A 13,164-nucleotide genomic window follows, 5' to 3' on the forward strand; every position below is an offset into this window, starting at 1 on the left:
AGTCCTTTGCTGATATAGTTGATGGACCGAATTGGTTTGAGAATATATAAGGAAGGCAGTAAAGAAATGTGCGCACATAAGGAACACAATGTATAATTAAAAAGTCATAACATATTGCTCAAGTGGGAGATTGTTGGATTTATTGCCAACCTCGTTGAATTTAATGCCAACATTGAGCACATATGTAATCTAATTATGCATTGTTTACTGTCATATATGGTTGTCAATTAAAGTGATCAAATAAGAAAATAGACAATCAATATATTCATTAGGATGTGGTCCACAAATGTGTAGAACAATTTAGGCAAAGATCAAATCATTGATGGACTGATTCTGAAATTTGCAATTAAGGAAATAGATTTTCCAGCAGCTGCACGGATTTTGCATGATGAATTTGCAACTAATGGAGTCAGGTATTGCGTCTGCTCCCTAAGAATTGATGAATTTTGCATGATGGTCATTTTGGCATAGGTAGATCAATAGTGGGACATTGAATTGAATTGTTTGTGTAACAATAAGGTTCCAACATGCATATTTAAAACGGACAACCCAAATTTTAACTTAAAAATTGAGTCAAGGCAGTGGATACCAATTCAGGGGAGAGGAGGGACGAACAGACTTGATTGAATCGTGTTTACTTTTGTCAAAATATTTAATTTTGAGGGGAGAAAGGAAGAGAAAGTGAGAGGAGTCTCTATACAAACTATTCAAATTTTGTAACCTCCAATTTAGAATGTAGAGGAAGTTAACTCTTTACGCTGCCTCTCACCTCTTTTCTCTTTTTTTTTTTTAATTTCTGAAGCACAACCTAAAATATACTTTAAATTTTCATAGATGTCATCTTCTCGCGTGAAATTAAATTTGAAGTAACAATTGTTTTTTTGGATATTATAAAAGAAAAGAAAACATGTTTTTTTTAGAGTAAAATAAGATATTCAATTATAAATTTTCTATTTAATTTCTACATGTAATTTCTTGTGTAGCTAATTGTTGAGTTTCTCCAAATACTTTTTTACTGCTGCTATGTAATTATTTATACATAATTGTGAGAAATGAATTAAACTTAATAGAGCTCACTAAGAACAAACTATCTATAGTTCTCTTTGTTCATGCATACATTGTGATTTGTCAAAATAAGAAATAATTAAAACGAATGTTGTCATCATATGATTTTATTGAAATTTAAAATTTTGAGGCTTCACATTTGCTCATGTACTAGATTCAAGTGTGAAGAATTTATATATATATATATATATAGATAGATATATAGAGTGTGACTAATATGCATTCGGTAGCACTTCGGCAGAAGTGCTACCGATTCATTTTCTGATTTTTAAAGTCCAAATGATCGATCCAAACCGTTAGATGTCATCTCCATATTAAAATGTGTTTGGAGACCAAATTTTACATTTTTTTTACTATTTATTAAGCCACTTTAAAAATCGCTGATCCAACGGTAGCTTCTGATTTTTACTGTTTTGTAAGCCATATAAAAATTGATGGGCTACTTAAATAAAATTTTTACTCATGTATCGAATGCTAATAGCTAGGATATTATAGAACTTTATATTTTTTTTATACGGTTTCCTTTGTAAATTTCAATCCGACTTTATATATACTAAACGATGAATGGAGCTATCCAGTACTGATGAGAAATTGAGAGACGTGCCCTCTAGTCTCAACCTATGAGCTGGCTCTCGCTTGCCTAATTAGCCGTTACGGGTCTATTTTGAAAAAAAAGATGGTCGAGTGAAATGAGGCTTTTACAGGCTTAAATTTTTCAACGAAAAGTCTTATTTAGAGGTGAACCGGAGTTATTACGGAGAAAATAGTATAAAAACCACATGTCAAATTAATTGCACACCATTTCCTTGTAAGTAGGCATCCTATTCCTAGCTACTTCAATGGATTTCTAGACTTTGTGTTATGCATTTGAATTTTCGCACTCTTAAAGACCATACAAATAATTATGCCCAATAAAATGATTAGACTTCCGCTTGTGACTGCTGTAAGTTTAAATGTGTAATTTTGGATTTTTGTTGTTGTTAGTTCAGTACTTGGATCTACCCACTGTTGAAGTCAGTAGGATTCAGAGAAAAACACTTGTCTGCCTATATTTCTTTTGTCATTTTATTTTATCATATGTTTGTGTTTAAAATAATTATATGTCCTATTCTTTGAATTTTGTCACATTCTATCTTATTTTCTGGTACCGTACCTGAATTTACCAGCAGTAAAAGAAATTCAGACTCAACCCAATGCAACTAATTGCATTAGGCCCGACCAAAATTTGCAATCAGAAACAGCCACAGAATTGTGTGCTTGTTAGTGGTCTCCAGATATGAAGCAAGTGCTCTTTACACGGCAAAGCACATGTGATGCAACATGAGTTAGACGACGGACTTTAGTTTAACTAAATTAAGCATCTAACTCACAATTATCCCAATGTTCTTTGACTATATCTCAAAATATTAGAGCTAAATTTATCCCTATTATAGGCTATAATTTAATGGTAAAATTATTCTCTGACCAAACCATGATTTGCTCAAAGAACAGCCTTGTGAAGGAATTGGAGTCTTTCAGTACCTTTCTTGTTTTTCAAAAAAAAAGAAAAAAGAAAAGAAAAGGGGAAGAGATATACACCGGGCTGCTTTTCATCTTTCATGATCTTACTCATGTCGACAACTATAGTTAAATTTTTGGTTGAAAAAATGTCTTTACTGGTATATACCTAACTCAGCAACGAAGGCAGCAAATTGTACACAATCCCAAAGTTCTGAGGAAACTAAGTTCTTTCTTTGAAGAAGAGGAAGCTAATTTCTTAAAAGCTTTTACTGGTTAGTACTGGTAATGTTTGTTCCCTCTTTTCTATGTATAGACAACGTAAGATTTAACATCTAAATTATGCAGAGAAAAGATTTGTGATTCTTTGGTAGAGTTACTTGTAAAATTTAGTGACTTAGGTATAGACGTGAGCAAGGGTACAAATTTTTTGGTGGAGGTTTTGAGAAATATAGGTGGTCGATTTTACATAGATGAAATACTGGTGACTTGAAAGATGAATTACTTTTGATAAATTTTTATAATAAAAGAGGAAAATAATTAGAATAAGAAAATGATAGTAAATTTTTTAATCTGATTCATCTTTCATTGCTTCATTATATTAAGTTAAGCCATCACATTACATAGATTTAAATAACAATTAACGAGCAAGAGAAAACATAAAATTTGTCAGCATGTCATGCGAATTATGACGTCATCTCATGGAATTATGTGGTAGAAAAGGCACCTGCATGCTGTCCGCACTGAGTATCTCAGTAGACATCAGAGAAGGTGGCCCATTTGCAATCCTCACTCAGAAGTGGGCCCATTGCAAAGTCAGAGGGACTTGATTCAAACATGAGTTAGTGTTGACATGGATTTGAGCTTAATTCAGACTCGCTCTCTGCCTGCCGCTTCATGACCTGAGTTCCTCTGTTGAAGAGAACCAGTCAGGGATCTCGATCATGTACACTAAAGAATGATCCATTAGTTTCTTGCAAGTATAAAACTTTATATCCAATTGAGCTACTTAACCAGCTGACAATGTATGTAAATTGATGCATAATTCCTTTGAGATAGCTTTTTCTTCGATTTTGTTTTTGTTTTTGGAAAAGTAGTCGTGCAGTGTTACTGTGTTAGTCTTAGTTGCATTCTTATTATAAATGTAATAGCAGAATGTCAATTTCCTTGCTCTTGCAATTGTGTGTTCACTCGGAGCTGTTGCAGCAATAAATATCCAAAAATCTATCTTCTTGACTGCATCAAGAAGTAATGCAAGCTTGGTTAATGTTCGCACAAAAGTCAGGTTCAGGTGCAGGTATATTAGAACGGAAGTTAATTGCACAGCCCACCATCTAACTAATCTGGGCAGGTTATGCAAATGTAGCACTTTGGTTTCGCTTTTCCCTTATTTAGTTAAATGTTTCAATCTATGTAATACTTTGATGTTTCGATGTAAAAATAATGTATCAGGGTAAAAGGGACTTTTAAGGGGATACTGATATTTACTGGTATCAGATTGCATGGGAGGGGAATAGCAGGAAGGGTTTTGTTTTAATTAATTGTGGTTTATTTGCATCTGTACCCATTCTGTAATTTTGATTTAATGAATGGAATGGCCTATATGCTTTTATGATAAAAAAATGTTTTCTACTACAATTTCGACAAAAAGATTACTCGGCTTACTGATGTCATCCGTTCGGATGTTGTAAAGTATGGATGCATATGACCTAGCCCCCCAAGTACATCTCATAAAATACTCCTACTGTAGTCCAAATGTGAAGTAAACTTCAATAAAATAACATCAATAAGGAAAAACATGTCACTTACCAGGTGGATCTATGAGACGATCAGAACTGGGAGGAGAGAACAGACAACAATCTGGACCAGTACAAGAAAAGGAATTAAAGAGAGATGTACATGAAATATTTTTGGTTTCAATTACCAGGGGTGCTCAAACTGTACCCTTCAGAAGGAACAAAAGCATTCATGACAGAATTTTTGGTAGTATATTCCCATATTGGTCTGGCCATTATGTTAATAGGCCATCTGATATCATTTCACGTATTGTTCAATCCAATTTGAACCATCAATTATCCAATTGAAACCTGAGCCATGCATTTACACCTTGCGTAATAGTCAATAATGCATGAAAATAAGGACAGTGAGTAATTTTCATAGTTTACAAGATAAAGAGTAAAGATGAACTTTACCTGGTGATGCAGAAATCCAAGTGCGCAGCTGTTCTGAATTGTAGGCTTTGTATTTTAATTCTACAAATTTTGATCAATTTTAACCCATTTTTAAACAAACAGGATATTTAATATGGTAAGTCTGGAAGCTGTCAAGAGAATGCAGTTTGTGCTATTTTATGGCATGCAAACCTTCTTCCCTAAAAAATCAATTTGTTGCACTGCAGCCACTCAGATCTATTCCCTACCTATCATGAATGAAGTTGGATTACTTTTGATCAAATGATTAATATTTAGGGAAAATTGGTTATTTGCCACTCCAAAATCTTCAAATTTGAAAAAATGTCATCCCAAAATTTGAATTTGTAATAATGCTACTCTAAACTTCATTAATTTTTAATTTGTCACTCCAAATAATTAATGACTAAAATACCCTTCCTCTCCCACCCCTTTCTTCTTTTCCTCCACCAATGAATATCAGAGCCATACTCAGATAAAGCCTTTTGGGTTTGGCGCTTCACAGTTTTCTCAGAGACAACAACCACAGAAGCCCAATCCTTTCGACCTTGGAGAAAAAAACAAAAACTCTACCTCTCAATTCCAAGCTTTATCAAAGGTAGCCGTTGAATTAGTTTTTTTTAATGTTTATATAGATATATAACGGATTTAATATATTAGAAGCAAATATTTTGCAGCACCTAAATTGAAAGGCACTCTGTGCTGTTCTTTTCTTAATTCTGTTTCTTGTTCTATTATGGTCAACTTAGGGATTTGCTTTGGAGGCTTAGACACTTACATGATTTCTGTCCAAAAATCCAGTTCCGGTATACTTCCTGGTACAAATACCTATTAGGTTTAATGTATATGGATACCACATCCTTTAGTAGTACAATTGGAAAATTATCATTTCATAATTGAAGGAAACTGTTGAATAAAAGATCTTAGAAACAATTTATTATAAGACAAGGGCTTATATGTAAAATGTATAGAATAGGTTAGACAGTTACTGTAGCGAAAATAGAGATAGCCTCCAACGGTCATATTGACCCTGTAACATATATATAGGCACTGTGTAACAAAAAATATACAACTTTTCAAATATACAATTTTTTCTTGGTCTCCTCAGCTCTACATCTCTCAAAAATAACAGAAACCTTTAACAATTCTGTTGGCCAGCCATTTGCAAATAAATGGATATGCTGGCTCAACTTCGACTGCCTCAAAGCTGACAGATTTACAGACACCAGGGTCATAATAAACAAAAAGCAAATATTTCAAGGTAACCTGGATGATTCAGTTTCTCTCTCCAGGGAGGCCTTGCAAGAGAGCAGAGGCAGGTGACATGTTTTCCTTGGAGACTTTCTAACGGGAGATTGAAGATTGCTTTTGATGAAGCTGTTGGTGGAGGAAAAGAAGAAAGGGGCGGGGAGAAAGAGTATTTTAGTCATTAATTATTTGGAGTGGCAAAATTAAAAATTAAATTATTAAAATTTCAAATTTTGAGATAATATTTTTCAAATTTGAAGGTTTTGGAGTGGCAAATAACTAATTTTTCCTAATATTTAATACAATGTACTTGTTGATTTGCTTTTAATTCATTTCTGATTTGAGTTTTGTTCCAAAACATTTGTTGTTTTTATTAAATTTTAGGTTTGTTATATTATTTATTTAAATGATTTTTTGGTTGTTCTTTGTCTAGTTATTTGTGAATATTAAACGATATAGTGATACGAGCGGATCTTTTAGTTCCCTTGCACCATGGCAAAACAACAATTTGCAATAACATTGAGATAACTTTGTGATTTAGTTCATGTACACAATTTTTTCAATTGACAATTTAATATATATAAAAAGGGTGAGGACACTTGATTTTTCAATAGAAAATATAACCGAGTTATTTAATTGTAATATATAAAATGTATTCAGTAATATAAGGAGCACATATTAATCATCATAAGTTTAGGATTAATCGAAGAATCAGTTTCAATTTAGTCTAGTGGTTAATATAATATTTTCTGTATAAAGCAAGTTCCAGTTTTGATTGATTTTTTTTTTTTTTGTGGATATGTAAATTTAGGAGACAACCCATTTTTGTATCACGCGAGAAAGTTCTTTTGAAAACCTTCGCAGAGCTGTGAAATTGTGAGAGAGAATCGAACTCTCGACTTTTGGATACAATAACTCTATAACATTTTCCTAGTCAATTTTTCTCATCATGTGAGAAAGTTGGCCCTCAATTTTTTCTTAATTATAATTCTTTTTATTTTTTTACTAGATACGTGGTACCCTCTTAAGTCTTAATTATATAATTTTGAGGTGCAATAGGCTATATATATATCCCCAACGATGGAAGAGAACAAAAGATTTCTTTCTAACAAAAAGAGGAAAGAACAATTTCACAGTTTGTTTTACAAGCACCACCACCACACCATTAATAGGTTCCTCTACTCTGCGTTACTGTTTTAATTCTTTTTGGCGCTCCTCAACCTCTTACAAGCAAGAGAAGAAAAGATTTTGTTTCACACTATTATCTCTCCTCCTCTTAAACAAAGAACACTAGAGAAAAGTGCATTGATTGATTGGAAATTGTGATGGAATCCCCTTCTCACAGATCAAAAAATTATAAGCTACAAAATTGGGTCAAACCTTTGCTCCACTTCTCTGTTTTCTTCACAGCCGGTTTCATCGTCGCGTTTGTGCCTCCTAATACCACCATGACTATCCTAAGTAACCGTTTCTCCATCTATTATCAGCTACTCAACCCTTTCGTTGAATCGTCTGACAGTGCTGGGGCTGTTTTAGAGAGCACAAATCACAACTTAAATGGCTCGGTCATTGTTATAACTACAACCCGATCTGATGGCAAGTTAGAACCGATTGAACTGACAAGGCTAGCACATAGCCTAGCAACCGTGCCTCCACCACTGTTGTGGATTGTGGTGGAGGCACGAAAGAAATCGAAGATTACTGCTGAGACATTACGTGGTACGAAATTGATGTACCGGCATCTCACGTACAAGGAAAATTTTACATCGCCGGGAAGGGAGATAGACCACCAGAGAAACCTTGCACTGAGGCACATTGAGCTCCACCACCTGGCTGGCATCGTGCATTTTGCCGATGCATCTGTTATATATGATCTCAATTTTTTTGAGGAGATCAGGAAAATAAAGTATGTAAGTCCTTTAGTTTTTTGGTGTTGTGTTGTGGATGAAAATTAATCTAATCTTGCATATAGTACATTATGTCGTGCATATCAGCATAAAAACCAGAATTTTCCATGGTCGCATTTCTTTCATGCTTTTTGGTTGAGGTAACATAATATTTATGTTAAGATCTGGACCGTCTGATCGTACGAATATTCCACCTCTGACCGAGTTGCCCGGATTCTGATCAGACGGTCCTGGATCTAAACAGAAATATACTGTTACCTCAGAGGATATGGATTCCATAATGTACCGTATTCACATATATTTCTGTCTCACCTTGGAAGAATCTTTCATTACATGACCCCATATATAATGTATTCCATCTTTTTTTTAAAGAAAAGTATTATTATTCTCGGTGTTTCATTTTAAAATTCGTTAATTATGATTGCTGTATGTAAAGTTTGTTGAGAGCCACAAACATTAATTGTCTTCAACGTGTTGGCCACTTAGGAAGACCATTTGTGTAGGTCCTGTTTGCGGAGGCCTCCTCAAAATACATTTGCTAAATTTGTCCATATTATCACCCAAAAGGAATTGTGAAGTTAGAATTAATTTGTTTTGTTAGATGGAAAAGAATAAGTTCCGAGTTCATAACATTTAAGCATTTGGATATGAATATACAATATTTTCGTGATGGTCATTCTAATTCCATTAATGTTTAGATATTATACTGTTTAAAAATGAACTTTTACAAAATTGAAATCATTTATAAACATATATGATCTCATTCATGCGACACTTTGTCATTATATACAAATTTCGGCATCTATATATGTTTCACGTTTGTTATCAATATGTCAAAGACAATCATTCATATGTTTATTTTATATACGTTGACCCAAAAATAGTATAATTTATTAAATATCATCATTCAACAAATAAAACAAATAATTCGGTATTTCGACATATCGGTAGGCGACTAACTGACAACTATTTTGTTCTTCACATAATTTAATCAAGCTCCGCATAGATCATATTAAAACTTTTTTACTTTGTTGTTTAAAAGCGGCCTCGGAGTTTGTTTCAGCGTGAGATCCAAAAGACCAAAACCCGCTAAATGAAAGTTTGCATTGTTATGAAAACCATGACATGGGTGTGCTTAAAAAACACATTTATAAATTAGACATAAACATGATGATTAAAAATTTCAATTCAACAGAGAAGATGAAATAGCCATTTTTATTATATTTGCTCTTAGTTTGATGCTATTCATACAGGAGGTTTGGAGTCTGGCCAGTTGCAACGGTTGGATTGAACCAGAGAAAAGTGATCATCGAAGGACCTATTTGTCAGGAATCAAATATTGTAGGGTGGTTTTCTAAAGATGCCAGTAGCCGAGCAAATCAAGCGATTACTTCATTACAAGATGTTAGATCTAATGCAAGAAAGATAAATGTGTTTGGGATCGGGTTCGATAGCTCTATTTTATGGGACCCGAGCAGCTCAAGTCGAACAAAATCTACGACAAACACCACCAAGGTTTGCTCCAAAGATCTTTAGTTTTCCATTCTCTATTACAAAGATGGTTTTTAAAATTTTCCATTTTGACCTATATGTACATATTATTTGTTTAACAAAAAATGAAAGTAAGCCAAGTTATTGAAATTTTTTAAATGTATAGCAATATACACATTTGCTTGAGTTAACCTGGATATGTTGTAAATTTGTTGATGTGTAAACAGTTGTTGGATCAGATTCTGATTGTATTATTGGTTGTTAGGAATTCGTTAAATTTGTATTGGAGGAGGCAACGATAGAGGAGGATACCAACCTGAAAGGCATCCCTTCAGACTGTTCCCGGGTGATGTTGTGGCACCTTCACATACCTAGGTCAATTGTGCATCCATTTCACTCCTGATAAAAACTGTAAAGGGCGGTAGAAGAAACAGGGGGAAATTTTCAACTTTTTAGCATTATAAATTTCCTTGGGGAAAATCACGTCTCTACTAAATTATGAGGCAACTGAATCAACGATTTTGTTGGTTCTTATTATGGTTAATTTTTTTAGCAAATTAGCAAGCTACATCCTGCCATTTTACTAGAACATGTATTATAAGCTGTTGATTCTCACTAAAACAGGTTTTGAGCTCTCTACTCTCAAATTTGTTTCTTTTCAAAAGGTAACCTTTCCTTTTTTTTTGTTGATAATTTTCATGATCATTCGGTTTGCATGAAGGTTCAATTTTTGTAAACCTTTATCATAGTACAATAGATACGGTACAGTATATAGAAAAAAGGGTAAATTTCGCTCTAGGTCACTGAACTTTGTTATTTGTCACGAATTGGTCACTCAAGTTTGATTTGTCCATTTTGAGTCACTCAATTTTGTTATTTGTCCCAATCAAGTCCCTCTACACTTTTCCATCCAAAATTTTAACGGAATATTCCTATTCCGTCCAAAAAAATAACGGAATATACTCATTCCATCCAAAATATTAACGGAATGAGCATATTTCATCCAAAATACTAACGGAATTAGCATATTCTGTTAAAATTTTGGATGGAAAAAATAGAGAGACTTGATTGGGACAAATAACAAAGTTGAGTGACTCAAAAGAGACAAATCAAACTTGAGTGACCAATTCGTGACAAATAACAAAGTTTAGTGACCTACAGCGAAATTTACCCTAGAAAAAAAGAAGCAGAAATAACCCATCGCCAAGTAAAGTTTACCAGTAAAGCAGTATAGCAGTACAAGAATTTTAAAGCATTCCATCTTTTTTCACAAGATAAAAGGTAATTTGTAGCATTATTATGTTTTTGATAATGCTGTGACAATTGGAAGGCTGATGTGTATGGTATGTTGGCACAGCGTGGTGCCGCATCAGCACCGCAATCAATGTTTGCACTACAATTTAAGACCTAAAATTCCAAAATCAGAACACATCATGACGAGGCAACTAGAAAGTTAACCGAACCTGATAAAAACAAATTAAATTTCAAAATTCTAATTTGTATTGGCAATCCAATATGCATGACACAGCATCAACTAAAACCACATCAGCATGAGTAGAACTGTTAAAATGCTGAGCCGCCACCTTTTGTTTTCCCTAATAGTACATCCTTTGCCTCGTTTATTTTGGAGGCTAAGTAGTGGCTACCTCCGGCATCGGGATGGTTTGCCACCATGACCTTCTTATGGGCTTCTTTAACCTTGTCAGCAGGGGCGTTTTCCCTATTCAAATATATTTAAGAGTAAAACACAAAAAAAGTTGAATTTCTACATATGTTACAGAGGAACAAATTCTCAGAAGTGCGAAAAATTTAAATTAATACTATGTTTTTGTTTAGACTCTAGCAAGACTACCATGTGCGTTCCCTTTCATATACAGTTAAATCTAGCCTAATTTTTTTTGTTTACTTCAATTGAATTTGATGCACAGATCCAAGAACATGCAATCAACTTCTACAACAAGGGAGTAACTTAACCGCACCAAAACTTTTCTTAACTTCTTTTCTCTCAATGGGAATCCAAAACTTAAATGAACCGTATCCGTGATGCAAACAAAAAGATTTTCACCAACCACAAACCTATCAGGTAATACATTAATTCCACAACAACCCACCAGGTCCATACTCCATTACATGAACAGGTTACAATCATGAGTCATGACTGGTACAAAGGCATCTTCGTGGACAAAGAATGATCATAAATGCAATGAGAAATGTTATGTACCTGACACCTAAAATCATAGAAGCCTCCCTCTTATTCATGGATTGCTGGAAACCGCCTTCATAAAATTTGCGCATGCGTGGTACGACAGGCCTGGCCTTGTATGCATTCCATGCATGGACCCCATACCGGCCTGCCACAGCAAACGCTGCCACAGCCAATCCGGCGATAAATGGTGTTGCCTAATATTTACAGTTAAAATGAGTACATTAAATGAAGGGAATCGCCAGAGTCGTCAATCAGAAATTTTGCAACTTAATTAGTGGTTTTTAAAAAAAAAATAATAATTGGTTCCCTTGTGTGCTGATTTGGGGATTACTAATAAAATACACCGTTAATCTGACGTTGTAATCTTTAAATCCAGGGAGGAAATTAAAATGAAAAAAGAAAAAATAATAAATAATAATGAGTGTTGAAAATGTCTACAGAATAAAATCAGTGCTGAACTTGTGATTATTCGTGTTTCAATTGGAAGTGATTGCTAAAAGATCAAATTAAGCTTGCGAAACGACAATTCAAATCGAAAAAAAAAAAATAGAAAGCATGGAAAAATAACGAAAGAAAACAAGCACTGATTTCGCACGTAGAGAGATCAAATCGTGGCGGAGAGATCAAATAATTTTCGCACGTAGATGAGAAAGAGAGAGAAACAGGAGGTGTGGCTTTAACGCCTTCTAACCATCAATAATTCCACGATTCGTGGCGGAGAGATCAAATCGCCGGGGAAGTGAGCCGACGGAAGACGGCGGCCGAGAGATGCGACTTACAGTATTACTCCAAATAGGGAGCACCGAGAGAAATGAAAAAGAACGAAGGTTTTACGAAATGGGCCTGGGATTATGGACCTGGGCTGGTAAGAGAGATCATAATTATGGGCTTTTCCTTGAGCATATCATAATTATGGGCTTTTCCTTGAGCATATCAGGCATCGGCCTTTATATTGGTTTCTGGAATTTTCTATTGTTCGAAGCTCTAAAACGGGAGTCCATATCCTCTGAGGTAACATAATGTCCAGATCAAAGCGCTCTGAGGTTCTTTTAAATTTAAGGCTGTTCATGAGCCGAGTTAAGTTTGAATTGAGAACAATTTGGATTCAATTTGCAAATTATGAGCCGAGTTGAATTTGAATTGCTAATCCAGTTCCGAGTCAGAAACTCCAATATAAAATCAACTAGCAAGCAACTCGAGTCGAATTGCTAATCCAGTTCCGACGGGGGCACCGACGGGGCCATGTACACCCATGGGCATGTACATGAGGGGGCACCCCTTTTGAAAATCATGCCCCCCTATAGGAGAATATGCATTTTTTGGCTCTAGCCATGTTTAGGGTTACCACCCCTGAAAATCCCCCATGTCAAATATTCAAAACAAATTCAAAAAATCACAAAAAATTTATAAAATAAAAAAAATTCAAAAAAAAATTGAAAATTCCAAAAAAACTTCAAATATTTCAAAAATTCCAAAAAACATTCAAAAATTCAAAAAAAATTCAAAAATTCAAAAAAAATTAAAAAAAACTCCAAAGATTCGAAAAAACTTAAAAAATTTC

The 13,164-nt window shown here is 34.3% G+C and overlaps 2 protein-coding genes across 2 annotated transcripts; one reads left to right on the forward strand and one right to left on the reverse strand.

Annotated features, from left to right (window-relative positions):
• The first annotated feature begins 7,324 nt into the window (after window positions 1-7,324).
• LOC144572775 (putative beta-1,4-xylosyltransferase GT43A) lies at window positions 7,325-9,469 on the forward strand. Its single transcript, XM_078322450.1, has 2 exons — window positions 7,325-7,905; window positions 9,160-9,469. Exons 1-2 carry the CDS (start codon window positions 7,325-7,327, stop codon window positions 9,440-9,442), a joined length of 864 nt encoding a protein of 287 aa, XP_078178576.1. The 3' UTR covers window positions 9,443-9,469.
• Window positions 9,470-10,672: 1,203 nt separating this feature from the next.
• Window positions 10,673-12,214, reverse strand: LOC144572168 (Chaperone DnaJ-domain superfamily protein). Its single transcript, XM_078321607.1, has 3 exons — window positions 12,190-12,214; window positions 11,619-11,798; window positions 10,673-11,117 (listed from the first exon to the last, which is right to left on the reverse strand). Coding segments are annotated over exons 1-3 (339 nt in total). The 5' UTR covers window positions 12,192-12,214; the 3' UTR covers window positions 10,673-10,960.
• Between the last annotated feature and the right edge of the window lie 950 nt (window positions 12,215-13,164).

The sequence above is a fragment of the Carex rostrata genome, chromosome 20, assembly GCF_964058835.1.
Source record: "Carex rostrata chromosome 20, lpCarRost1.2, whole genome shotgun sequence".
Lineage (NCBI taxonomy): Eukaryota > Viridiplantae > Streptophyta > Magnoliopsida > Poales > Cyperaceae > Carex > Carex rostrata.

Excerpts from the sequence above, each read along its gene's own strand:
- LOC144572168 (XM_078321607.1), bottom strand. Across the intron at positions 11,118-11,618 it reads TCTATGATTTTAGGTGTCAG|GGAAAACGCCCCTGCTGACA; the intron begins GTACATAACATT and ends ATATTTGAATAG.
- LOC144572775 (XM_078322450.1), top strand. The coding sequence starts at position 7,325 with ATGGAATCCCCTTCTCACAGATCAAAAAATTATAAGCTACAAAATTGG. Across the intron at positions 7,906-9,159 it reads GAGGAGATCAGGAAAATAAA|GAGGTTTGGAGTCTGGCCAG; the intron begins GTATGTAAGTCC and ends CTATTCATACAG.